Source organism: Carcharodon carcharias, chromosome 16 (genome assembly GCF_017639515.1).
Source record: "Carcharodon carcharias isolate sCarCar2 chromosome 16, sCarCar2.pri, whole genome shotgun sequence".
NCBI lineage: Eukaryota > Metazoa > Chordata > Chondrichthyes > Lamniformes > Lamnidae > Carcharodon > Carcharodon carcharias.
This window is the reverse complement of record NC_054482.1, coordinates 10,298,201-10,324,211: the sequence shown is the minus strand read 5'-3', so window position 1 is coordinate 10,324,211 and position 26,011 is coordinate 10,298,201. Positions and strand designations below refer to the sequence as shown.

At 43.5% G+C, this 26,011-nt stretch overlaps 1 protein-coding gene across 3 annotated transcripts in view; it reads left to right on the top strand.

The window, feature by feature from the left end:
• Positions 1-26,011, top strand: part of acot11a (acyl-CoA thioesterase 11a) — a 107,097-nt gene that overhangs the window by 37,578 nt on the left and 43,508 nt on the right. For all 3 annotated transcript variants that reach the window (XM_041208123.1, XM_041208121.1, XM_041208122.1), the window contains exons 5-6: positions 3,899-3,959; positions 9,508-9,609. In XM_041208123.1, the coding sequence (XP_041064057.1) occupies positions 3,899-3,959; positions 9,508-9,609 (163 nt within the window). The remainder of the gene's footprint in view (positions 1-3,898; positions 3,960-9,507; positions 9,610-26,011) is intronic.

Sequence of the window (26,011 nt, the reverse complement as noted above, 5' to 3'; positions counted from 1 at the left end):
GCTGCAGCTGGACACACTTCCTGCACACGTGCTCGTCCTGGGCTCTGGAAACGTCCCCGGCTTCCCACATGGAGCACACCACGGCTTTGAGCTCTCCTGCCATGACTTATCCCTTTAAATTAAACCTTTTAAGTCAATTACTCTAGGGCTCTTCCTTCCTGATCCTCGTTACTGCAGAATATACAAACTATAAACCACAAAAAGACCTTAAACTATAAGCCATTAAAGTAGTAAATACCTTACCCACTACTCATCAGTGACTCCTTTCCCTTGCAGCCTCTACTGCTACAGCAGGGCAAGACCCACGCTCTGAAGATTTAAGAAGTTGGATAGCAAGGAAAAAATGCAAAGAGCACCTCGACCCCTATGCACCAAATTCTCACTGTGCACCAAATTCTCACTGTGCACCAAATTCTCACTGTGCACCGAATTCCCACTGTGCAGCAAATTACCAATACCCACTCTGGCTGTGCCCCACTCAGGATGAGCTCTCTCCCCTGTTCGTGTGCAAGCACATTTTGCCTATGCTTTGAGTCGTAGGTGATGAAGGGCAGCATAGAGGTCAATGTTTGTAGTAGCAAGTGTGGGGAAAATGTATTGTGGGAGAGTAGTAAATGTCAGGTAAAGGCAATTGGGTATAGACACAGCCATAGTCAGGGTAGGAGAGAGTTGGACTGGTCGGCATTTTATCAAAGGTGAGAACAATTGGGCATGGGGGCAAGAAGGCATAGGACCAGGGACTTTAAATTTTGGATGGCTGTGGTGTTAGAGGTAAAATCATAAAGGCAGTTGGTAGAAGTGGAGCAGATCTGGTTGATTGGAGGCTGAGTTGGACACAATATTCCGCAAATATCTTTTTATGAGTGGTATCTTCTTGTGAGAGGTATAGGTGCTTGAGTACAAACACCAGCTATTGTTCAGCCTGCTTGGGAATCATAAGTTTCTAAAATTTTCTTTCTGAAATGCCAGAAATAATTTGTAATAGTGGGTGGATGGGTGTGGCAGTGCAGTTTTATACATTTTAGTAAATTCTTGAAAGCGATCTTCATTCATTTAAAATAAATAAAGTAGTTTTTAAATTAATTAAAATGCAATAGCTTTGGAAAATTGATCAATTTGCTGAAGACAGCCTTAAGGCTGTCCCTTGGAGCCTGAGCTACATTTAACTTCTGACTTGCATCATCAGCCTCTCAGTCCCACTCTTTGGTCTCATGGCTTTAGTTGTACTTATTTCAGTTTTCAATGCCCAAACTCGCAGCCTCTCAATCCTGCCTATTTATTATAGTTGCCTTAGACAAATTTCACTGCTGAAATGTTGCTTGTCGTCTAATTTTTTGGGGGAAGTAGGAGGCAACATGCTAGGATTTCAAAAGTGCTGCTGGCAACATTTAAGATAATCAAGTTGGGTTGGGAAGTTGCGGGTTCAGTAATTCGAAGCTAAATTGTGGCTGAAGAAGGAAAGAAAATGTAGCACCTCTCTCAACCTCAGGATGATCCAAAGCACTTTACAATCAATGAAGTACTTTTGAAACAAAAACAAAAATACCTGGAAAAACTCAGCAGGTCTGACAGCATCTGCGAAGAGGGATACAGTTGACGTCTCGAGTCCGTGTGACTCTTCATCAGAACTAAGACATGTAGAAATGAGATGAAATATAAGCTGGTAGAAGGGGGTGGGACAGGAGAGCTCGATAGGGGGCCAGTGATAGGTGGAGGCCAAGAAGAGATAGACAAAAGGACAAAGGGGTGTTGATGGTGGTGATATTATCTAAAAGATGTGCTCATGGGGTCCTTAAGGGAAGCAAGCTACTGGCAGATGGCCCTAGTGCAGGTGGGGTGGGGGGAATGGATCGAAATGGGCTCAAAGGTGGAGATGAAACAATAGATCGAAATAAATTTAAAAGTAGGAGAGAAAAGAAAAAAATATAGTTGTAAAAAAATTATAAATTATTGGAAAAAGGGGGATCAGAAAGGGGGTGGGGTTTGGAGGAGAGAGTTCATGATCTGAAATTGTTGAACTCAATATTAAGTCCGGAAGACTGTTAAGTGCCTAGTTGGAAGATGAGGTGCTGTTCCTCAGTTTGCGTTAAGCTTCACTGGAATATTGCGGCAGGCCAAGGATGGATATGTGGGCATGAAAGCAGGGTGTTGTGTTGAAATGACAAGCGATAGGGAGGTCTGAGTCATGCTTGTGGACAGACCCAAGGTGTTCTGCAAAACGGTCACCAAATCTGCGTTTGGCCTCTCCAAAGTAGAGGAGACCGCATTGGGAGCAGCGAATGCAGTAGACTAAATTGAGGGAAGTGCAAGTGAAATGCTGCTTCACTTGAAAGGAGTGTTTGGGCCCTTGGACGGTGAGGAGGGGGGGAAGTAAAGGGGCAGGTGTTACACCTTCTGCGGTTGCATGGGAAGGTGCCATGGGAGGGGGTTGAGGTGTAGGGGGTGATGAAGGAGTGGACCAGGGTGTCCAGGAGGGAACGATCCCTGCGGAATGCTGCTAGGGTGGGTGAAGGGAAGATGTGTTTTGTGGTGGCATCATGCTGGAGTTGGCGTAAATGGCGGAGGCTGATCCTTTGAACGTGGAGGCTGGTGGAGTGATAAATGAGGACAAGGGGGACCCTATCATGGTTCTGGGAGGGAGAGGAAGTTGTGAGGGCGGATGCATGGGGATGGGCCGGACACGGTTAAGGGCCCTGTCAACTATCGTGGGTGGAAAACCTTGGTTAAGGAAGAAGGAAGACATGTCAGAGGAACTGTTTTGGAAAGTGGCATCATCAGAACAGATGCGATGGAGGCGAAGGAACTGAGAGAATGGGATGGAGTCCTTACAGGAAGTGGGGTGTGAGGAGCTGTAGTTGAGGTAGCTGTGGGAGTCGGCAGGCTTGTAATGAATATTGGTGGACAGTCTATCACCAGAAATTGAGACAGAGAAGTTAAGGAAAGGAAGGGAAGTGTCAGTGATGGACTATGTGAAAATGATGGAGGGGTAGAAATTGGAAGCAAAATTAATAAATTTTTCCAGATCTAGACGAGAGCATGAAGCGGCATCGAAGCAATCGTCGATGAAAGAGTTGTGGGAAGGGGCCTGAGTAGGACTGGAACAAGGAATGTTCCACACACCCAATAAAGAGACAGGCATAACTGGGGCCCATGCGGGTACCCATAGCCACAAGTACTTTTGAAACACAGTTACTATTGTAATGTAGGAAACATAGCAGCCAATTTGCACATCGGAAAATCTCACAAATCATAATGGTCAGATTGGTTGTCTTAGTGGCATTGGTTAAGCGATAAATATTGGCCAGACACTAAAGAGAGCTCCCCTGGTCGTCTTCAAAATATTACCATGAAAATTGAGCCTTCAAACTCAGGAAAATATGCTAGTACCGAGCCATGACTGGCATCTGCAATTTTGTGGACATTGGGTTAAGAGGCCATGGGAACTATACAGATCTGAGAGTGGGAATGACTGATAGGCCTGAACTCAGTGGAGGTAGCAGGGACAGACTCAGTGATAGAATAACCAGAATAGCTTTGCTCGAAAATGAATACTTTAAATGAAAAATAAGATTTCCTTAGCTGAAAGAAGGGAAAATTGAGCGAAAAGAAAATGGCAGGTCAGGGCAACTCACACCACAGTGGCACCCTATGTTGGTAAGATTCGTAGATAAAGATAACAGTGAGTATATGGATCAAAAGTAATAGAAGCCAGAGTTAGTTACACATTGATAGCAATATATGTGGGGGCTGGTTACATCATGAAAGTGATATAAGCTGGCATTATGAAATATCACAAGGAATATTGCAGAAAGTTAGTGACAGCAGGAATTCATTGCACTTACAATTTGATTTTAAGAGATTTTTTTGAGTAATTCTGAATGCTTCCATTTTCTTTCAGCATTGGACAAGTGGTAAACATCAAAGCAAAGGTGAATCGTGCCTTTAACACAAGCGTGGAGGTCAGAACCTTGTCTCTACAATGAGTTTCTTTAAACCAATAAAGTTACAAATCTTAACCCTAATATTTCAAATGTACTGTAATGACTTAAAATTACAAAGATGTAAAGTTCTTTTTACCCTGCTTCAATTTTTTTCTCTGTGCCCTCCTGAAGATGTTGAGTTATAGTTCCACAATGGCCAGGAGTTCTCTGACGCCTCAGTAGTGTATTACATTTCATATAGACATGTGGTATGTTGCCTCCCTGGTGCCATGGTCAAGGATGTCACAAAGCGGCTGCAGGACATTCTTTTGAGGGAGGGCGAGCAGCCTGTGGTTGTGGCCCACATTGGGACCAATGACAAAAGCAGGACAAGGGACGAGGTCCTGAAAGCAGATTTTGGGGAGTTAGGAAGGAAACTGAAAAGCAGGACTTCAAGAGCAGTAATCTCAGGATTACTCCCAGTGCCACATGCAAGTGAGCATAAGAATAGGAAGATTGAACAGTTCCATACGTGGCTGGAGAAATGGAGTAAGAGGGAGGGCTTTAGATTTGTGAGGCATTGGGACCAGTTTTGGGGCAGGTGGGACCTGAACAAGAAGAGCAATTTACACCTTAATAGAGCTGGGAGCAATGTCCTGATGGAGAGGTTTGCGTGTGCTTTTGGAGAGAGTTTAAAGATTGGAAGGCGGATGGGAACCTGAGGGGAAATTCAGAGTGGAGAGGAGAAAACCTGGCAGTGGTAAGTAGAGAAGTATTAATTGATAAGGGAGATATATCATGAGTAATATCAAGGTAAATAGAATAAATGGAGAGTTTGATAGAAGTGGAGTAGGCTATAGTAAGTCATTAGATGGGGTCAGAGCAAGGGGGAAAGTTAAAAAGCATAAACCAGATTAAAGTGCATGTATGTGAATGTACGGAGTGTTGCTAATAAGATTGGTGAACTACAGGCACAGATTGACAAATGGAACTATGCTATTATTGCTATAACAGAGACTTGGCTCAAAGAAACATAGAAACTAGGAGCAGGAGTAGGCCATTCAGCCCTTTGAGCCTGCTCCACCATTCATTATGCTCATGGCTGATCATCCAACTCAATAGCCTGCTCCTGCTTTCTCCCCATATCCTTTGATCCCTTTCACCCCAGAGCTATATCTAACACGTTCTTGAAAACATACAATGTTTTGGTCTCAACTACTTTCTGAGGTAACGAATTCCACAGGCTCACCACTCTCTGGGTGAAGAAATTTCTCCTCATCTCAGTCCTAAATGGTCTACCCCATATCCTCAGACTGTGAGCCCTGGTTCTGGACTCCCCCACCTTCGGGAACATCCTTCCTGCATCTACCCTGTCTAGTCCTGTTAGAATTTTATAGGTTTCTATAAGATCCCCCCTCATTCTTCTGAACTCCAGCGAATATAATCCTAATCGACTCAATCTCTCCTCATATGTCAGTCCCACCATCCCAGGAATCAGTCGGGTAAACCTTTGCTGCACTCCCTCTATAGCAAGTACATCCTTCCTCAGACAAGTAGACCAAAACTGCACACAATATTCCAGGTGTCGTCTCACCAAGGTCCAGTACAATTGCAGCAAGACATCCCTGTTTTGTACTCGAATCCTCTGGCTATGAAGGCCAACATACCATTTGACTTTTTTTACCACCTGCTGCACCTTCAGCGAATGGTGTAAGAGGACACCCAGGTCTCGTTGCACATTCCCCTCTCTCAATTTATAGCTATTCAGATAATCTGCCTTCCTGTTTTTGCTACCAAAATGGATAACCTCACATTTATTCACATTATACTGCATCTACCATGCATTTGCCCACTCACTCAGCTTGTTCAAATCACACTGAAGCATCTCTGCATCCTCCTCACAGCTCACCCTCCCGCCCAGCTTTGTGTCATCTGCAAATTTAGAGATATTACATTTAATTCCCTCATCTAAATCATTAATATATATTGTGAATAACTGGGGTCCCAGCATTGATCCCTATGGTATCCCACTAGTCACTGCCTGCCATCCAGAAAAAGACCCGTTTATTCCTACTCTTTGTTTCCTGTCTGCCAACCAGTTTTCTATCCATCTCAACACACTACCCCTAATCCCATGCGTTTTAATTTTACACTCCAATCTCTTATGTGGGACTTTGTCGAAAGCCTTCTGAAAGTCCAAATAAACCACATCCACTGGCTCCCCCTCATCAACTCTACTAGTTACATCCAAGAAAAATTCCAGTAGATTTGTCTTTCATAAATCCATGCTGACTCTGTCCAATTCTGCCACTGTTTTCCACGTGCTCAGCTATTAAATCTTTTATAATGGACTCCAGAATTTTGCCCACTACCGACGTCAGGCTGACTGGTCTATAATTCCCTGTTTTCTCTCTGCCTCCCTTTTTAAATAGTGGGATTACATTAGCTACCCTCCAATCTGTAGGAGCTGTTCCAGAGTCTATAGAATCTCGGAAGATGACCACCAATGCATCCATTATTTCTAGGGCCACTTCCTTAAGAAGGGCAAGACTGGGCATTAAATATTCCTAGATGCAAGGCATTTAGGAGACAGGAAAGGAAGAAGAGTGGGGCGGTGGGGGTGGGGGGTGGGGGGGTGGGGGTGGGGGGGGGGGGGGGGCGGTGGTGTGGTGGTGGTGGGGGTGGCAGTGGGAATGGCAGTATTGATTAAAGATGGCATTACAGTACTGGAGAGAGGATGTTCCAGAGGGGTCATAGATGGATTGATCAGTATCGTATCTAGACCACCAACTAGCAGGAGGGATGTAGAGAATCAGACTTGCGAAGAAATTACAGAGAGGTGCAAGAATTATAACTATAATGGGGCACTTCAATTATCCAAATATAGATTTGGATAGGAATAGTGCAAAGGGACAAGAAAGGTGAGAGTTCCTCACGTGTGTTTAAGATCATTTTCTGCAGCAGTATGTTTCTGATCCAACGAGAGGACAGGCACTGTTGGACCTGGTTCTGGGGAATGAGTTGGTCCACGTTGATCAAATAACAGTGGGAGACCATTTAGGGGACAGTGACTATTGTATCATAAAGTTTAGATTGGCCATGGAGAAGGACAAGGAGCAATCCAGAGCAGGGATAATTAATTGGGGGAAAGCCAAATTCGATGGGATGAGAATGCATCTGAGTCAAGTGAATTGGAATCAAATGTTGCCAAAAGATATGGTGGCTCAAAAATGGGCTACCTTCAAACAGATGGTACTGCAAGCAATGTCAAGGTATATTTCCTTGAAGGGGAAATCTAGGACAAATAAATCTAGAAGACCCTGGATGACGAGGGCAATAGAGGGGAAGATGAAAAGGAAGAAGTACATGATGCCAGGTAGAAAATACAATGGAGAATCAGGCTGAATATCGAAGGACCAGAGGGGAAGTGAAAAAAACTAATTAGAAAAGCAAGGACAGAGCATGAAAAGAGACTAGCAGCTAACATAAAAGAAAATCCCAAGGTCTTCCATAAGCATATAAATAAAAGGATGGGAAAAGAGAGGGTGGGGCCAATTAGGGATTTAAAAATGACGCTTGCATGTGGAGGCAGGAGAAGTAGCAGAGGTATTAAATGAGTACTTTGCATCTGTCTTTACAAAGGAAGAGGATGCTACCCAGGCGATTGTAAGAGAGGAGGTAACTGGCACACTCGATAAATTTACAATTGAGAACGAGGTGGTGTTAGGCTATCTTTACTTAAAATTGATGAGTACCAAGACCGGATGAGATGCATCCAAGGGTACTGAGGGAGGTGAGAGTGGAAATTTCAGATGCAATGGTGATAATCTTCCAGTCTTCCTTAGACACAGGGATGGTGCTGGAGGGCTGGAGAATCGTGAATGTCACATCCTTGTTCAAAAAGTGGTGCAAGAATAATGCCAGCAACTCTAGACCAGCCAGTTTGACTTTAGTGCTAGGGAAACCTCTGGAAGCTATAGTTCAGAACAAAATCAATAATCACTTAGACAGATGCGGGATAATTAAGGAAAGCCACCATAGATTCATTAAGGGAAAATCATGTTTAACTTGCTTGCTGGAGTTTTTTTGAGGAGGCAACAGAGAAATTTGATAAGGGAAATGCTTGAAAGTGGTAGATATGGATTTTCAAAAGGAATTTGATACAGTGCCACACAACAGACTGGTGAACAAAATTCTAGTTCATGGAATAAAAGGGAAAGTCGGCACTTAGATAAGAAATTGGCTGAGTGACAGGAAACAGAGAGTCGTGATAAATGGTTGTTTTTCAGATTGGAGGAAGGTCTGTAGTGGAGTTCCCCAGGGGTCAGTGTTGGGACCCTTGCTCTTTCTGATATATAATAATGACCCAGAATGTGTCAAAATTTGTGGATGATACAAAGATTGCAAGAGTTGTCAACTGTGATGAAGATAGTCTTGAACTTCAAAAGGACGTAGACATGTTGGTGGATTGGGCAGACAAGTGACAGATGAAGTTCGATGTAGAGAAGTGTGAGGTGATTCATTTTGGCAGGAAGAATGTGGGGAGACAGTATAAAATAAAGGGAGAAACTCTAAAGGAGGTGCAGGAACAAAGACACCTCTGTGTATATGTTCTTAAGTCATTGAAGGTGGCAGGGCAGTTAATAAAGCATATGGTGTCATAGATTTTATTAATAGGAGAATTGAGTAGAAGAGTAAGGAGATCATGTTGAACTTGTATAAGACACTAGTTAGGCCTCATCTGGAGTACTGCGTCCAGTTCTGGGTGCCATACTTGAGGAAGGATGTCAAGGCATTGAAGAGAGTACAGAGGAGATTCACAAGAATTATTCTAGGGACAAACAACTGTAGCTATGAGGCTGGATTGGAGAGATTGTGTCTGTTTTCCTTAGAGAAAAGAAGGCTGAGAGGAGACTTGATAGAAGTATTCAAGATCCTGAGGGGTATGGACAGAGTAAATAGTGCAAAACGAGTGTAAAAATTCCCACTCAAAGAAGCATCAAGAACGAGGAGGAAGAGATTGAAAATAAGAGGCAAAAGGAGTAGAAGTGATGTGAGGAAAAAAAAAATCACCCAGAGGGTGGTTGGAGTCTGGGATGAACTTCCTGAAAGGGTGGTGGAGGCAGGTTCGATCAAGGTATTCAAAAGGGAATTGGATTGCTAACTAAAAAGAGAGAATGTGCAAGGTTAGGGGGATAACGCAGGGGAGTGGGACCAGGTAGGTTGCTCTTTCAGTGAGCCAGTGTAGAGTCGATGGGCCAAATGGCCTCCTGCACTGTAAAGATTCTGTGATCAACTTCCAGCAGCTTATTTGTCCATAGACAGTGTTGTAGTCAAGCTTAATACTGCCCTTCCCCCACACATCCCATCCACAGTTTGAGATGAGAAACTAGAGCAGTGACTCTGCCACAATTCCAGGAGTATTGAAGCCAATGGTAGTGCCCCAGTCTCAGTATCACAACAGTCAGAGCATTAATCTTGAACGATGAGGGGAAGAGCATTTGATTGGAGATTCAGGTTGGGTTGGGGTTTATGTTGTTGGATCATGCTGTCTAGATCGGTTAATTTCAAAAGTGACTCTTTTTAGGTCGGAATTGCAATCACTTGTGAAGATCCCTTAAGTGGAATGCAATGGAACGTGTGTAACGCGTTTGCTACATTTGTGGCAAAGGGATCAGGACTTGGAAAGGTAAAAGTGTGAGCTTAAAACAGTTACTGAGATCTCCAGGCTGTATAATAAATATCTACTCTGATGTCAAATTGTTCCTTAGACATAATTGCCTTGAAATGCAAACTTTCTAATCATATTGATACACAGTTGAACATCTAAAGAAGTTTATCAGCATTGGGACTGATTATTGAATGAGCAATTTAGGAATAAAATCAGGAAGCACTTTTTCACAAAAATAGTATTGGAAAATCTGTAACAGTTTCCCCTAAAGACTATGGATGTTGAAACAGGTTGAATTTCTGTATGTTCTTTGTTTGTGACTGAAAAGAAGCTTTAGTTAATGAAATACATTCACCTTATTGAAGAATCATTGCATTTTAACCTAACTTGTCGAGCAGCAAATCCAGTGGACTGGGTGGAATATGGAACACTGGTTTTACAGTCCACCTCAAATTACTTTTCAATGATCTCTATGCACCCCGATCTCATCAGTCTACTGCTGTGTGGGTTAGGTTAGAAATGCCCCTGTTATCTCCTTTTATTTGTGGAGTGTAGATTAGAAACATTAGAAATACCATTCAGTAAGATCATGGCTGATCTGCCCCAGGCCTCAACTCCTCTTTCGTGCCAGCTCCTCATAGCCCTCAACTCCCCAATATTTCAAAAATCTTTCTACCTCCTCTTTAAATACTTACAGTGATCCAGCCTCCACAACTGTGAGGTCGAGAATTCCAGACATTCACTGCCCCCTGAGAGAAGAAATTCCTTCACATCTCAGTTTTAAATGAGTGTCCCCTTATTCTGTAAATATGTCCCCTAGATCAAGATTCCCCACTAGTGGAAATACCTTCTCAACATCTATCCTGTCAAGCCCCTCTCAGAACCTTGTATGTGTCTTCTAAACTCTAATGAATAAAGGCCTAACCTGTTTAGCTGTTCTTGATAAGTCAACCCTTTCATCCCTGGAATCAACTAAGTGAATCTCTTTGGAACTGCCTCCAATGCCGGTATATCCTTTCCTAAATATGGGGACCAAAACTGTACAGAGCACTCCAGATGTGGCCTCACCAACACCCTGTACAGTTGTAACAAGACTTCCCTATTTTTAAACTCCAACCCCCTAGCAATACAGGCCAAAATTCCTTTTGCCTTCTTAATCACTTGCTGCGCCTGCATGCTAACTTTTTCTGTTTCATGCACAAGAACGCCCAGATCCTTCTATACTGCACTTTTTTGGAGTCTATCTATCTCCATTTAAATAATAGTCTGCTTTTTGATTCTTCCTATCAAAGTGCATGACCTCACACTCTCCTACATTAAACTCCATCTGCCAGGTTTTTGACCACTCACTCAACCTATCTATATCCCCTTGCAGATTCCTTATGTCCTCTTCACAACATGCCTTCTCATCTATTTTTGTATTGTCAGCAAATTTGGATACATTACAATCTGCCCCCTCCTCCAAGTCATTAAGATAGGTAATAAATAATTGAGGCACTAGGACTGATCCTTGTTGCACTCTACTAGTTACATCTTTCCAACCTGAAAAAGACCCATTAATCCTGACTCCCTGTCTTCTGTGTGTTAACCAATCCTCACTCCATGCTAATATATTACCTGCAATACCGTGAGCTCCTATCTTGTGCAATTATGTGGCACCTTATCGAATGCCTTCTGGAAATCCAAATACTCTACATCTACCGGTTCCCCTTTAGCTACTCTGTTTGTTTTATTCCCAAAGAACTCTAGCCAATTTGTCAAATATGATTTCCCTTTCACAAAACCACATTGACTCTGTTTGATTGTGTTAAGCTTTTCTAAATGTCCTGTTATTTCTTCCTTAATAATGGACTCTAGCATTTTCCCTAAGACTGACTGGCCTATAGTTTCCTGCTTTTTGTCTCCCTCCCTTCTTGAACAGGAGCATCACATTAGCAGTTTTTCAATCAGCTGGGACCCTCTGGAATCCAGTGAATTCTGGAATATTTCGACCAATGCCTCCACTATCTTTGTGGCCACTTCATTTAAAACCCTTGGATGCAGGCCATCAGATCCTGGCAACTTGCCTGCCCTTAGTCCAACTAGTATGTCAAATACTTTGTCCCTCGTGATAGAGACTGTTACAAGATCTTTCCTCCCATCGCTCCTTGCTTATCTGATATCTTTGGGATGTTTATAGTGTCTTCCACTATGACAACTGATGCAAAGTATTGGTTTAAGTTATCTGCCATTTCCTTGTTGACTGTTATCAATTCTCCAGTCACATCCTGCAAGAGTCCCACACTCACTTTAGCCACTCTTTCTTCTAATATACCCGTAGAAGCTCTAGCTGTTTGTTTTTATATTTCTTGCCAATTTACTTCCAAAATCAATTTTCTCACTCTTTGTTAGCTTCTTAGTCATCCGCTGTGGTTCCTAAAAAAATTCCCAATCCTCTGGCCTACCACTAGTTTTTGCCACTTTGCATGCCTTAGTTTTTGATTGGATACTTTCCTTGACCACCTTTGTTAAGCAAGGGTGTTTCATCCTTCTCACTGAGTCCTCCTTTTTGACCTGGATAAATTTAGCTGAGTGTTATGAAATATCTGCTTAAATATCTGCCACTGCTCATCCACAGACCTTCCCCTTAGTCTATTTTCCCAGCCCACTTTAGATAACTCTTTCTTCTTACCTCTGTAATTGCCCTTATGTAAGTTGAGGACACTGGTTTGAGACCCAAGTAGCTCGCCCTCAAACTGAATTTGAAATTCGACCATGTTGTGATCGTTACCCCCTGAAGGATCCTTAACGACGAGATCTCTTATTAACCCTACCTCATTATACATTACTAGATCTAAAATAGCCTGTTCCCGGGTAGGTTCTGCAACGTATTGCTCTAAGAAACAATCCCTGATGCGCTCTACAAATTTGTCTTCCATGTTACCCCTGCCAATCTGATTTGTCCAGTCAATATGCAGATTAAAATCACCCATGACTATTGTAGCACTCTTCTTACAGGCCTCCATTATTTCCCGATTTATATTTTGTCCTACAGTGAGGCAACCCTTGGGGGGGGGTGGGGCACTCCCACCCGTGATTTCTTCTCCTTGCTATTCCTTATTTTCACCCAAACTGATTCCACATCATGATCTATTGCACCTATATCACTACTCACTGCCATACTGATACCTTCCTTTATTAACAAAGCTACCCCACCTCCTTTTCCTTTTTGCTTGTTTTTGCAGAACGTCGAATATCCTAGAATATTGAGTTCCCAGTCTTGGTCACCCTGCAACCACGTCTCTGTAATAGCTGTTAAGTCATCTTTATTTATTTCTACTTGTGCTGTCAGCTCATCTATCTTGTTACAAATGCTGCAGGCATTCGGATAAAAAGAGCCTTAAGCTTTGAGTTTTTACCATTATTGCTCATTCTGGTTCTAATTTCTGCTGCAGTCTTCTGCTTATATCTTCTGCCCCTTCCTGTCTCACTTTGATTATCACTCACCTTTTCACTGCTCTGCACCTCTGCTCTCTCATTTCTTTTTCATTTTTTAAACTTCACTTTAATGGAACCCCCCTCCCCACTAATTAGTTTAAAGTCCTATCTACAACCCTAGTTATACGATTTGCCAGGACACTGGTTCAAGCATTGTTCAAATGAAGCCCGTCCCAATGGAATAGCTCTCTCCTTCCCCAGTACTGGCCAGTGCCCCATGAATCTGAACCCATTTCTCCCACACCAATATTTGAGCCACATATTTACCCCTATAGTCTTATTTGTCCTATGCCAATTTGCACGTGGCTCAGGTAGTAATCTGGAGATTATTACCTTTGTGGTCCTACTTTTTAGCTTAACCCCGAGTTGCTCGTCCCTCAGCAGAACCTCTTTCCTAGTCCTGCCTATGTCATTGGTACCCACGTGGATCATGACAACTGGACCCCTTCCCCTCTCACTCCAAGTTCCTCTGCAGCCTAGAAGAGATGTGCTTAACCTTGCCAACACAGCCTTCAGGACTCTCTGTCTTTGCTGTCTTTGCTCTATCCCTCTAACTATGCTATCCCTTATTACTACTACATTTCCCTTTTCTCCCCCCACTTGAATGGCGCTCTGTGCTGCGGTGCTGTTGTCAGTTTGCTCATCCTCCCTGCAGTCTGTGCCCTCGTCCACACTGGGTGCAAGGACCTCGTACTTCGTTGGACAAGGGCACTGGCTGGGGCTCCTCCAAAGCTACGTTCTGGATCCCTATACCTGTCTTGCTCACAGTCACGCCCTCCTGTATCTGACCACGGTCGAAATTTAGTGTAATTAATCTAAGGGGTGTGACTGTCTCCTGAAATGCAGTGTCCAGGTAACTCTCCCTCCCTGGTGTGTCACAGTGCTCGCAGCTCAGACACCAGCTTATTAACTCTGAGCCGATTCAGCAAGAAATTAGGAAGGCAAGTGGCATTTTGGCCTTTATTGCAAGGAGATTGGAATGCAGGAATGAAGAAGTCTTGCTTCGGTTGGACAGAACTTTGGTGAGACCACATCTGGACCACTGTGTGCAGTTTTGGTCTCCATATTTAAGGAAGGATATACTTGCATTGGAAGTGGTACTGTGAAGTTTCACTAAATTGGTCCCTGGGGACACCATCTCAGCATAAAGGGACTGATCATTTCATACTGAGATGTGGAGAAATTACTTCACTCAAAGGGTAATGAATATTTTGAATTCTCTACCCCAGAGAGTTGTGGATGCTCCATCTTTGAATGTATTTAAGGCTTGGATAGGGATTCTCTCAGGGAATCAAGCGATATGGGGAGCAGATGGGAAAATGGAGTTGACGCCCAAGACCAGCCAAGGTCGTATTGAATGAAGGAAGAGGCTCGACAGCCCATATGTTCTACTCCTACTACTACTTGTGTTTTTGTGTAAAGGGTCAAACCATTTGTTACCATTTACCTAAAACTGAACCCTACTAAACACTAATGAACTGAACTGTTCGTTAACAAAATAAAACAGAACAAAATTCAGTGCTTTACTAAGATAGTGTTAAAATAAAGGATAGTAATTGTCAATCATTTGCTAAATATTAAACTGTTACAAATCTTACATGTATAAATGTTTGTACTTGTGTTTATGTATTTCTGTCTACGTGTTTGTGTGCACGATGAATTGATGAATAGATGTTTGCATTCAGAGTTGACTGTGTATTTATTGCTGTATTTATGTGTGAATATCCCTTTATCCCTTGCATGCAAATCTATGTAGGTGCATATACTTGTGTCTCAGTGTAAACATTATGGAGACTAGATTGGATAGCACCTAAAAATGGGTGCAGGGATCATGATACTCAATTCACCCACATCTGTTGATTGGAATGCGGACAGTGTGAAACTTTTTGCTGCTTGCTCTTTGAATGATCTCTGCGCTCAGCCAGCTCTATGGCACTGTTGATTGGCTGGATGCATTAGCAAGGGGTCATGAGTGGCTAGATCCACTTAAAGCTATCCTGCACCACTTAAGTAAGAGGTGCATTGTGGCTACAGCAGATGCTGGGATTTAAAGAGAATCTGACCTGGAAAAGAGTGAGGAGTGACACAACTGGGAATAGAGCAGGCTGCAGGATTTTCAGAGGCTGCACTCAAGGTCTTCATGGAGGAGGTGGAACGGAGGGGAGATGGTTTGTATCCAAAGGGGACCAGACAGCCCTCCAGGTTCATGGTCAAAAGGCAATGGGAATACAGACGTGCAATGTCAATGCCCAGAATCATGCCCCAAGGACCTGGGTGCAGTTCTGCAAGAAGTTCGATGATCTCACAAAAGTGTTCAAGGTCAGTAAACGCAATTTCAAATGCACCAGCAGCTTCAGACTCTGCTCAAATCACCACACCCCATCACTTATTCACTAATAATCATTATCATTCGAGTCTCATAAATAATATTCACACCTTTCACTTCACCCTCACGCACTTATTATTGCTGTAAGCCTCACACCCAGACTTTACAGCTTGCAGATGCTGTCAGCTAGTCAACCATGACAGCCACACCTGCTAAATGGATTAAACAACACTCATAGATACACTTTCCCCTGTTCTGCAGGATAAGGTGGCGTATAACTGGAGATAGCAGGAATTAAGTGAATGGGGACAGGCATGCCAGCATGTCCTAACTCTCGTGGAAGCGATGGTGCTGTCCATTATTGGCACACCCACTGCAGAGGTCGTGGCCACTGGTGGGCTGAGACCTTTGAAGATGACCGTATCCTTATGTATAATCCTCTTTCTCACATTCCTCTTCCCGCTTATCCCATAATCTCTTCTGATTTACAAGTTGCTTAAAGTGTAGGCACCCACCTCTTAATTTACCTTGTTCCCCATACCACAATCTTGCCCTTGTGTTTCTCTGCTTTCAGTTACCTAAGAAGGAAATGATGACGAAGACACAACATTGTCGCTTGATTTCACAGACTCGCTCCGATATTGGTACTGCACGTATCTTAGAGGAGAGATTAAAAGTGGAATTTGCAGATGGTGAGGCACCAGGCACAAATGCGCTTCAGTCAAGGCACAGAGTAAGTTATGCGTGTGGGTGCTTGGAAGGTGAGGTCACACACTGGTCTGCAGCAGAAGACTCAGTTGAGGACTTCACTGGGGCAGCCCAGAAAAAAAAATGCTGATGGGAATGCACACCAAATGCTTGATGCATTGGGAAGCCTGACAGAAAACCTGTGGTCAGTGCCAAGCAATGTGGAAAAGTCCAGCATCAACTTGGCACAGGACTTTGTTCAGAACTTGGACCACATCCTTCCCAGCATAGAAACGGTGGTCAACTCTGTTCGCATACTTGTGGACCCAACCATCTGATGTGCAATGTTGCAGCTTCCATTGCAGCACCAGCAGCAGGCACCAAATGTCTGCATGCTGCAGTCATGTAAGCTCATATTGCTGCCATCATGGCTGTGAATTACTCCATTCAAAGAGGTTTGCAGGGCGTCACAGCAATCCAATAATCTGATCTCCAACAGATTGTTAGAATTGAAGAGACACCTCCCCGGGAGTGGCAGTGACTTAATGGAGCATGAACCTACTGTCCTCTCTCAAGAAGACAGCATTTATCCTCCCATCGCTGCCATTCTGACAGTGCCATTGCTGACACCTGTCAGCCAGCCAGCCCAGACTCCTGCTGCTTATGTCAAGATGATGCAGCCCACAGCTGGCCTTTTATGCCCAGAGCTGCTCAATGTCAACCTGCAAAACCGTCACAGTCTCCTCTATTGAAATCAGCAGCCTTCACCAGTCTTGATGCAGCCACTCAGATAGCATTGTGTAGGACAACTAGGACAGGCAAAAACACAAGGAAGACAGAAACTAAGGGAATGCACAAGGTGATTAGTTGACTGTTTTGCGTGTTATGTCATGATTTATTTATAAATTTGTTTGGAATGTTTATTTTATGGTTGCTTTTATTTCTGCATTAAGGCCAAGTGACAAAGGGGAGATAAGGTTGCAGTTACTGGCATAGCACTAAGATCAGTTCTTCACATACAGCCCAGCTAGACTGGGGCTCTATATGTTGTCCCCTCCCCCCCTTCCTTCTGAGCTGCTCACTGTATAGCTGATGGCAAGGACTGTGCTCTCATGATGGTGAAGATTTGCAGCATGCAGTAAACCACCATAAATCTTGACGCCCACTCTCCCGAGTTCTGCAGAGCTCCTCCAGACTAGTCCAGGCAGCAGATATGTTTCTGCTCTGACTTATTTCATGTGGCAACATGACTTTTAATTGCATGCATGCTGCCTTTGTGTGCTTGGATTATGCACCAGAGTCATCAGTCCTGTCATCAGCAGGTAACCCTTCTTGTCCAGTAACGACCCTTGGTTTTGTAGTGGTGGCTCAAGTGCAGCTGACACAAAGGACTGACGCAGAATGAAGGTATCATAACTGCTGCCAGGATACTGGGCATTTAGCTGCATCATTTTCAGCTTGACACACTGAATATTGAGGGAATGGAATCCCTTTCAGTTCTGGTATAAGGCAGAGTTGACATGTAACTGCAAGGCAATGTGTGTGCAGCCGATGGAACCCTGCACTTTGGGGAAGCCTGCAATCCTAGCAAAGCCACATACTCGCTCCCCCTGTTTCTCCCTGGCGAAAGGGAATGATATGTAGTTAGCTTTCAATGGATAGAGAGCTTTAATGACCTCCCTTACACAGCAGTATACAACAAACTGAAAAGTTGCAAACATGTCCAGTTCCGGTCTGGAAGGAAGTGGAACATATCAAAGCTTAGCACCATGGTCACCTTTACACACACCGGTAATATACTTCTAGCGCTGTTTGGAAATTGCACTTGTGACAGCAAAAGGTAGCAGATTTTGGTGAGAACTTCCTTACTGATGTGCAAAGGTCATACGTTATTCCTCACTGAGTTTGAGGTGAGAGAAGCTCTCCCCGAGTACCCTGGGTGAATATGACCCCTGCTGAGAGCCCTTCCAGCAGTTAATCCTACTCTGCCTGCCTGTTCATTCTCCAAGTCATGTTGTATACTAAGGGGAATCCTTAGTTCATCCATGTCTGGAAACAACTGGTTTGTACAGAAGCTTTGAAGTCAACAAAAAGTCCCTCAAAGCCTGCTGTACACCAATTCCTGTAGAGTTATGCAACTTAAAACAAATACGGAAAATACCAAGCACTTGTAGGATCATAGCAACAACCAGAAGAAATCAACTAGCAACCAACTTGTACATATTTGATGATCCCTTTAAGTTGTGCTTGTGGGGAGTCCTACCTGCTGCTGAATGCTTATTCCGCTGTGTGAGTTCAAGAGAGGGTGTTGAGTGGAACATTGAACTCCAAAGTGGCACCTCTGGCATAAAATCAGCTGTGGATGCTGATTGATATGTGTTCTGTCTGCTCTGCATGCTTCCAGTGACAGTCACTGCATGCGTATTAATGTCTGCATTAGTACTGCATCCAGTGCAAATCGCCTCACAAGTGTGTGCGTGCACCTTGCCATCTTGAAGCTCTGGGGCTCATGTGATGCCCAAAAATGAGCATTAATAAGCCCAATTTCTCAGCCATTCATATTAAGCCCCACTTGTAATGGGTGTATTGGCATCACCAGTTAATTAATCCCACAGAATCCAAAGCGTACTGATGCTAGAGGTTCACCCAGTTACTTTTTTGGTTGATTTGTCAAACAATGTGCATCTGACTACAAACCAGAGCTCAGTCAGAGGAAGGAATCTCCTGTTCTCCAGGACTGCTTGATGGAATTCCAAGTTGCTTTCTGTAGGATTATTTGCTTGGAATTTACATGTAGACACAGGTGAATTATAAGCTAGGAAATCTGTTTTTGGGTCCTATGTGATTTTTTTAAATTCATGGGATGTTGGCAACATTGGCAAGGCCAACATTTATTGACCATCCCTAATTGCCTCAAGAAGATGGTGGTGAGCCATCTTTTTTGAATTACTGTAGTACATCTAGAATAGATATTGTTCACACCCAGGGAGGGAGTTCCACATTTTTGATCCAACAACTGATGGAACAGCATTATAGTCCCAAGTCAGGGTGGTGTGTGGCTTGAAGGGGACCTTGCAAGTAGTGCTTTCCCCATATGTCTGCTGCTCTTGTCCTTCTAGTTGAAAGAGGCAGCTGGTTTGAAAGGTGCTGTCAGAGGAGGGTTGGTGAGCTGTTGCAGTGCCTCTTGTAGATGATGCACATTGCTGCCACTGTGCACTGGTGGTGGAAGGAGTGAATGTTGAAGGTGGCGGATGGAATGCTGATCAAGAGGAATGCTGCTTTGTCTTGGGTGGTGTTGAGCTGCTTCAGTGTTGTTGGAGCTGCACCCATCAAGGCAAATGCAGAATATTCCATCACACTCCTGACTCGTGCTTTGTAGATGGTGGACGCACTTTGAAGGGTCAGGAGGTTAGTTACTTTTTTGGTTGATTTGAATTCCCAGTCTGTAACCTGGTCTTATTTGCCACAGTAATTATATGGCTCGTCCCGTTAAGTTTCTGATCAATGGTAAAGTGCAGAATGTTTAGCTGGGGAAATCAATTATGGTAATGCTGTAGTATGTCATGGGGTGATTGTTAGAATGAAAGAATCACAGGATGGTTACAGCACAGAAGTAGGCCATTCAGCCCTTCGTGTCCTTGCCAGCTCTCTGCAAAAGCAACTTGGCTAGTCCCATTCCTCCGCCTTTACCCTGAAGCCCTGCAAATTTTTTTCTGCAGGTCATTATCCAGATTCCCTTTGAAAGCCACAACTGAATCTGCCTCCTCCCACTCTCCCAGGCAGTGCATTCCAAATCCTAACCAGTCTCTGCATAAAAGAGATTTTCCTCATGTGGTCTCATTCTTTGGTCAGTTATCTTAATTTGGTGTCCTCTGGGTCTTGACCTTCTGGCAGTGGGAAGAGTTTTTCTCTATCTACTCTTCCCAGACCCATCATGATTTTGAACATCTGTATCATCTCCACTCAGTCTTCTCTGCTCAATCTTCTCTTCTCCAAGGAAAATAACCTCAGTTTCTCCAATCTATTCTTGTAATTGAAGACCCCCATTCTTGGAACCATTCCCAAGAAACCTTTCTCGAATACCTTCACATCCTTCCTGAAATGCAGTGCTCAGAATTGGGCACACTACTCCAGTTGAAGCTGATCCAGTGCTTTATAAATGTTCATCATAATGTCCTTACTTTTCTTTAAACTTTATACCATGATTAATAAAGCCCAGGATCCCTTAAACCTTATTAACTGCAATTTCACCTTTATCAATTTGTGCACATATACCCTCAAATTCCCCAGCTCCTGCACCCACTTTAGAATTGTATTCTTTATTTTGTATTGGCGCTCCTCATTATCCCCACCAAAATGTACCACTTCACACTTCTCTGCATTAAATTTCATCTGCCACACGTTTGCCCATTCTACCCTGCCTGCCTCTGTCCTCCTGAAGTCTATCACTATCTGTTTCATAGTTCACAATACTTCCAAGTTTTGTGCTATCTACAAGTTTTGAAATTGTGACCTGCACACCTAAGTCTAGGCCATTGATATAGATCAAGAAAAGCAGCAGTCCGCACACCAACCCTTGGGGAGCCCCACTATATATCTTCCTCCAGTCCAAAAAACAACCACTCATCACTTCCTGTCACTCAGCCAACTTCAAAATCCATGCTTCCACTGGCCCTTTTTGTTCCATGGACTTCAACTTTGCTGACATGCCTGTTATGTAGCAAACTATCAAACTGGAAGTCCATGTGGACCGCTTCAATTGCATTAACCTCAACATCCTCTCTGTTCTGTCATCAAAAAAGTCAATCAAGTTAGTTAAACACTATTTTCCCTGTGCTCACTTTCTTTAATTAAGTTACATTTGTCCAGGTGACTATTCATGTTGTCCTGAACTATCATTTCTAAAAGCTTCCCCACCAGCAAGATTAAACTGACTGGCCTGTATTTGCTGGTCATATCCTTATACTCTTTTTTGAATGAGGGTGTAACATCCATAATTCTCCAGTCCTCCGGCACCATCCCTATATCTAAGGAGGATTGAAAGATTATGATCAGTGTCTCTGCATTTCCACCCTTCTTACAGTATCTTCAGTTGCTTCATCAACGACCTTCCTTTCATCATAAGGTCAGAGATGGGGATGTTCATTGGTGATTGCACAATGTTCAGCACCATTATCGATGACTCAGATACTGAAGCAGTCCATGTCCAAATGCAGCAAGACCTGGACAATATTCAGGCTTGGGCTGACAAATGGCAAGTAACATTCACACCACAAAAGTGCCAGGCAATGACCATCTCCAACAAGAGAGAGTCTAACCTTGACGTTCAATGGCATCACCATCATTGAATCCCCACTATCAACATCCTGGAGGTTACCATTGACCAGAAACTGAACTGGACTAGCCATATAAATACTGTGTCCAAAAGAGCAGGTCAGAGGCAAGGAATCTTGCGATGAGTAAATCACCTTCTGACTCCCTAAAGCCTGTCCACGTCTACAAGGCACAAGTCTTGTAATGGAATACTCCTCACTTGCCTGGATGAGTGCAGCTCCCACAACACTCAAGAAGCTTGACACCGTCCAGGACAAAGCAGCCCGCTTGATTGACACCACCCACAAGCATTCACTCCCTCTACCACCGATGCACAGTGTGTACCATCTGCAAGATGCACTGCAGGAATTCACCCAGGGCTCCTTAGACAGCACCTTCCAAACCCATGACCACTACCATCTAGAAGGACAAGCGAAGCAGATATACAGGAGCACCACCACCTGGAAGTTCCCCTCCAATTCATTCACCATCCTGACTTGGAAATATATCGCTGTCCTTCACTGTCTCTGGGTAAAAACCCTGGAACTTCCTCCCAAACAACATTATGGGTGTACTTACACCAAGTGGACTGCAGTGGTTCAAGAAGGCAGCTCACTATCACCTTCTCAAGGGCAACAAGGGATGTGCAATAAATGCTGGCCCAGCCAGCGAAGCCCACATCCCATGAATGAATATGAAGAAACAAAAGTTCTTCTCAGTCTGAACCGGTCCTCCTTAGACAGCAGCTTCAAAACCCATGACCACTATCATTTAGAAAGACAAGGGCAGCAGATACATGGGAATACCACTACCTGGAAATTCCCCTCCAAGCTACTCACCACCCTGACTTGGAAATATATTGTCGTTCCTTCATTGTCGCTGGGTCAAAATCCTGGAACTCCCTAACAGCACTGTGGGTGTACCTACACCACATGGACTGCAGTGGTTCAAGAAGGCAGCTCACTGCCACCTTCTCAAGGGTAATTAGGGATGGGCAATAAATGCTGGCCTAGCCAGCGATGCCCATATCCCATGGATGAATTAAAAAAAAATGACTTAACAACTTTAAGTCCAGCCAGCTTTTCTAGTACCTACTCTTAATCAAGTTTTAACCTATCTAGTGTCTTCACTACATCCTCTTTCACTATGACCTTGACAACATCTTCTTCCTCCGTAAATACAAATGCAAAGTACTCATTTAGTGCCTTAGTCATGCCCTCTCCATCCATATGTAAGTCTGTTTTTTTGATCCCTAATCGTCCCTATTTCTCCTTTTACTACTCTTTTCCAATTTATATGCATAAAGAAGACTTTGGGATTCCCTTTTATGTTAGCTGCTAGTCTCTTCAAATATTCTCTCATTGCTTCACATATTAATTTTTTTACTTATCTTCTGAAATTTCTATATTCAGCTGGCTTTTACCTGTATTATCAATCTGTTATCTATCATATATGCTCTTCTGCTGCTTCATCTTGCTCTTTATCGCTTTTTTCCTGGGAGCTCTGACTTTGTTTGTCTTATCTTCCCCTCCTGCAGATGTGCTTTGACTGTACCCAAACTCTCTCCTCTTAAAAGGCAGCAGTTTGTTCTGTGACAATTTTGTCTGCCAGTCTTTCATTCCAGTTTACCTGGACCAGACCTGTCCTCACCTGATTTAAACTGGCCCACCCATAATTACTTATTTCTACTCTGGTTTGCTCCTTTTCCTTTTCCATAGCCAACCTAAATCTTATGTTACTAAGATTGCTGTCCCCCAAGTGTTCCCTACTGACATTTAATCTGCTTGACTCACCTCATTCTCCAGAACCAGATCGAGCAACGCCTCCATCCTCATTGGAAACATACTGATTCTCTCTTGTTGGAGATGGTCATTGCCTGGCATATGTGTGGCACAAATGTTACATGTTGTCTGGTTTTGCTGCATGTGGACTGCTTCAGTATCTGAGGAGCTGCCAATGGCTGTGAACAGTGCAATCACAAGCGAACTTCACCACTTCTGGCCTTATGATTGCAGTGAGGGAAAGTCATTGATGAAGCAGCTGAAGATGATTGGGCCTAGGACAGTACCCTGAGGAATTTCTGCGGCAATGTCCTGGGGCTGAGATGATTGACCTCTAGCAACCACAGCCATCTTCCTTTGTGCTAGGTATGACTGTAACCAATGGAGAGATTTCCCCCCGAATACCGTTGACTTCAATTTTGCTAGGGCTCCTTGATGCCACACTTGGTCAAATGCTGCCTTGATATCAATGGCAGTCACTCCTACCTCACCTCTTGAATTTGGACCAAGGCTATAATGAGATCTGGAGATGAATGGCCCTGATGCAACCCAAACTGAGAGTCAGTGAGCAGGTTATTGATGAGTAAATGTCACTTGATAGCACTCTTGATGACACCTCCTGTCACTTTGCTGATGATTGAGAATAGACTGATGTGTGGTGTTTGGGCAGATTGGATTTGTCCTCTTTTTGTACAGGACATACAGGCCATCGGCAATTTTCCACATTATTGGGTAGATGCCAGTGTTGTAGCTGTACTGGGGCAGTTTGGTTAGAGGTGAAGCTAGTTCTGGAGCACAAGTCTTCAGCACCATAGTTAGAATGTTGTCAGGACCTATAGCTTTTGATGTATCCAGTGCCTTCAGTCATTTCATGATATTGAGTGAATTGAGTTGTCTGAAAACTGGCACCTATGATGTGGAGACCATAGGAGGAGGCCGAGATGGATCATTCACTTGGCACTTTCTGGCTGAAGTGCTTTAGCATTGTCTTTTGCACTGACGTGCTGGGCTCCCCTATCCTTGTGGAAGAGCACATTTGTGGTGTTTCATCTTCTGATTTAGATGTTTAATTGTTCACCACCATTCACCACTGGACATGGCAGGACTGCAGAGCTTTGATCTGATCTGTTGGTTGTCGGCACACTTAGCTGCTTCCACTATTTAGCCTGCATATAGTCCTGTATTGTAGCTTCAGTAGTTAGCACTTTATTTTCAGATATGCCTGCTGCTGCTTCTGACATGCCCTCCTGCTCACTTAATTACATGGGCTGCATGGTCTTAGTGCACCACCTACTAATGTAACCAACAACAACTTGCATTTATGTCGTGCTTTTAATGTAGAAACGTATCCCAAGGCACTTGACAGGAGATTACCAAGCAAAATTTGACATGATATATGTAATTAGACACAGGATAAGTGCGTAAAAGCTTGGTCCAAGAGAGACTTTAAGGAGTGCCTTTAAAGAAGGAGAGAGAGGCAGAGAGTGGAGGAAATTCCAGAACTTAGGGTTAAACCAGGTAAGGTTGGCAAGCTCGCTTTTCTGAAGGACATCAGTGAATCAGTTGATCCCTTTTTTAATGGTTATTTTCTGATGCCAGCTCATAACTTGCAAGATTTCTTTGAGTTCAGTTTTGCACTTTGTCATATTGGGATTGAAGCTCACGACCACTGTGTTGCTCATCAGTACCATGACAATTCAGCTGCCTTATTACTTGCCTGATTATTTGACTTTATACTAACTTCCTATATCAAATGAGTCATAATCTGATTTTAACAAGTTGAATTCTGGCAGCGCTTTATAATGTTTTCTTAATCACTGTAACTTTGAAAATAGTTAATCATTTAAAAAAACTTTGCAAATAAATGAAATGCACCTCAATCAACAGTGACTCTGGTTAGGCTGATCTCAGGTTACCAAATAGTTAATAATTCTGCAGTAACTGTTCTGATAAAAGTCAGGAGATTGCCTTCAGTGCGGTAAGGCCATTTGCTGGTCTGGTTGAGGTAACAAGGGCACCCGATGCTTGCCCCACAGTCGGTATACAGATGGTGTGATTTTGGTATGACGGTATGCTTTTGCTTCAGAACATGCAATCACAAACATCTGGCAAACTTTCCAGAAAGCATTGATTCCATTTCGTGTATTTGCCCTCTGCGTGCCTTAGGATAGTTTCATCATACAAACAAGAAACAATCTCAGGGTAATGTGCTTCCTAAAGCTTGATACCTAACAGCCTTGTGAGACCCATGTCACCCTTCCTGCTCCCATATTGTAAAATGGGCGTACCAGCAGTAACTTTCCTCACCTGCGCTCAACACTTCCCACAGCCGCATGGTTGAAACCAGTACATGGTGATGTGAGTGATAGGCTCACATCTGTATCTCCTGGCCCTTGCATGTCAAATTGTCCTGTTTCTTGTGTTGGCAGTAATATTTTGCTGCTTTTAGAGAATTTTTTTTCTCTGTCTTGCTGAACCAAGTCTTCTCTCTTCAAATCATCACAGCTTTCTCTCCCCATTGCTGCTCTCCTGTAGAGTCCGATTCTTGTGTTAAAGTTCCATGGGCACGGCAGCCATCTGAACCATGTTCAGTTGGGCATTCTTCATTCATGACCATGTCAGTGGGCTATTTGACATTGGGACACATAATATTATACTTCATCCCATTCTCACCGGACATCCAAACATGGACTTGGAGCTGAATCACTGGATAATGATCAAATGAGGGAACCTGCCATGGCCACTTTTGTGGGGTTTGGTAAATTAACCCAATAATGTATTGAGTCATTTGCCACACAAGTGCCAGGCAATAACCATCTCCAACAAGAGTGAGTCC